A 2650-nucleotide genomic window follows, 5' to 3' on the forward strand; every position below is an offset into this window, starting at 1 on the left:
AAATCCCACAAGCCACGTGGCACGGCCCCCCCCCCCCAAAAAAAGAGAAAAGAGCTAAAAGTGATTTCGGGTCTGGGGAGGGACGGGGCAGGGGGCTAGTGCCAGTGAAGGGGAAGGGCCATGGGGGGCAAGGTGGGCCCCTGGAGGCGGGGCCGTGCTGGGAGAGGGTGCCAGCGGAGGCGGGAGGGATCGTTAGCAGGAGGGGGGCACAGAGGAAGGCAGGGGCCCGGGGCAGGGAGGTCCAGGGTATTTCTTTCCGCAGTAGAAGGGGAGGTCATGCAGTGAGAGGGCAGAGAGCGGGCCTGAGCTGGGTGGCCCGCAGAGAGTGATCAGGTTGGGAAGAGGTGCCGTGGAGACTGGAAGATGCTGACAGGCGTGCGGAAGGAGTGCCAGGTGGTGCTGCAAACCCAGTGGAGACTGTAGACGGAGCGTGGAAGGGGCACCGTTCTTCCTGGCTGCAGGACTTTCTCAGCCCTGCTCCAGAGCCCTGCAGGGGAGGCGGACCCGTGGAATGATCCAGGCCGAGGCATCTGCTGCATGGGTGGGCAGGGCAAGGGATTTGATGCTACGGGAGCGAGTGGTTGACCTGATGGTCTAGGGCAGATAAGGGAAGGAGAGTCAGAAGGAGCTGACAGATTGGGGTCATGACCTGAATAACTAAAGGCTGACCAAACCCTTAAGGCTTGCAGGCACACTGCGGGCCTTATAGCATCCCTGATTCAAGGGCGAGACATCCCATGTGGAGCCTTGATCCTGAGCTTCCCTCCACCCTTTCTTTCTGATACATCGCTTATTTTCTGCCGAAAGGGGCTGATTGTTAGTTAGAGCTTGCAGGTTACCATACCTGGCTACTGGTGAATTATTATTAATAATCTCCTCCCTCCGCTTTGCAGCTTACAAAAGGCTTTACTATACCTCTAAATTCTTATACCCGTGACACCGCCATACTAGGGCAGGGTTGAAGTTTCTCTTCCCATTTTATATGTGATACAACTAGAGGGGAAGATAACCCCTTTGCAAAGGCACATTATCGCATCTTGATGCGATGGTCTCTCTTGGCCACAGCTACGGGGATGTCACCTAATGAAATGGGACAGGTCCTAAAACAGGGCACAGTGTTTTATTTATTTTAACGAATGTTTTATTGAAGTAGAGTTGATTTGCAATGCTGTGCCAATCTCTGCTGTACAGCAAAGTGACTCAGTTATACACATACAGACATTCTTTTTTTTTTATATTCTTTTCCATTATGGTTTATCCCAAGATATTGACTATAGTTCTCCGTGCTATACAGTAGGACCTTGTTGTTTATCTATTCTAAATATAACAGTTTGCGTCTGCCAACCCCAAACTCCCAGTCCATCCCTCTCCTCCCTCCCTTCCCCTCGGCAACCACAGGTCTGTTCTCTATCAGGACACAGTCTTTTAAACCAAGGTGTGGCCCAAATCATCCAGGCTCTTTTGTTTTGTCCCTTGGACTCAGTGGCTGACAGTCTTGCTTTCATATTTGTCTCTGAAATGAGATGCCATTCATCCCCCGGTGTGCACTGACAGCCACGTGGACTGGCCACACAGGCCAGACACTGAGAATCAGAGGGAGAAGTAGGCAACACATCAGGCTCTTTCTCAAATGCAGACGGGACAGCAGCCGGTTCAAGGGGAGTCGCGTTTGCAGCAGAAGTGCCATAAAACTCTCCCCCTTCCTCCCCCTTCCTCGTACCCCTCCTTTTCCAAAACTCGCCGACTTAAGCAGACTCCCCTCAAGTTGCCGCTGGTCTCTCCTCTACACTTTGTTTGAAGATGTACAGAAAGCGTTAGCTGGACTGCACAGTACGGCTCAGGCTGCATTCACCAGCAGAAAGATGCCCCCTTATTTGGCCTTCTTTCATTCAAGCTTTCTAAAAAGGGCTCTGTGAAGAGAAAGCCCTTTTGCAAGTATAGTCTGTAGTCAGATGCTAACCAGACGCTCTTGGAATAATCCCTTGTCATTGCCTCATTGTGTGTTTCCTCTCTGGGCTTTAAAAGATGTACATTCAGGCCTACAAGACCAGTAATCTGCGAATGAAGATCATCAAGAATGACTTCCCCAGCCACCCTCTCTACCTGGAGGGGGCTCTGACCAGGAGCACCCACTACCAGCAGTACCAGCCCGTCATCACCCTGCGGAAGGGCTACACCATCCACTGGGACCAGACAGCCCCTGCCGAGCTCACCATCTGGCTCATCAACTTCAACAAGTGAGTGGGTGCCTGGCCAGGAGCAGTGTGACGTGGGGACAGCTGCTCTGGCTGAGCTCAAAGCATCCGTGATAACGAGGCCTCGTTGCAAAGCCCCAGGCTTCCCGCTCACAGACCCTCAGGCTCGCCCACGTCATCCCTGCACGAGGATGGATCTAGACGTGACATCACTCGGTGGTTAAGAATCAAAGACCTGGGTTGAGCCCCCGTTCTGGGCGTGGGTGACCCCGGGCAGGGCATCTCACCCCTGGGAACCTTAGTTCCTTCATCTAGGAGATGGGGATAGTCTTACTCCACAGAGCTGCAATGGGGATCGAGTGGGACTGTTTGGCAGGCGTTTCACCCAGGACCTGGCTTTACGAAGGGCTCAGTACATGGTCAAAAATCCCTGGTGGCTCTTGTTACCATTTTAT

At 52.8% G+C, this 2650-nt stretch overlaps 1 protein-coding gene across 1 annotated transcript in view; it reads left to right on the plus strand.

Moving 5' to 3' along the window:
* CEMIP (cell migration inducing hyaluronidase 1) overlaps nucleotides 1-2650 on the plus strand; it is an 84105-nt gene that overhangs the window by 67669 nt on the left and 13786 nt on the right. Inside the window, exon 23 of the mRNA XM_024742758.1 lies at nucleotides 2026-2237. Coding sequence (XP_024598526.1) covers nucleotides 2026-2237 — 212 coding nt within the window. The remainder of the gene's footprint in view (nucleotides 1-2025; nucleotides 2238-2650) is intronic.

This window comes from Neophocaena asiaeorientalis, unplaced genomic scaffold (genome assembly GCF_003031525.2).
Source record: "Neophocaena asiaeorientalis asiaeorientalis breed wild unplaced genomic scaffold, Neophocaena_asiaeorientalis_V1.1 scaffold155, whole genome shotgun sequence".
In the NCBI taxonomy this organism is placed as follows: Eukaryota; Metazoa; Chordata; class Mammalia; order Artiodactyla; family Phocoenidae; genus Neophocaena; species Neophocaena asiaeorientalis.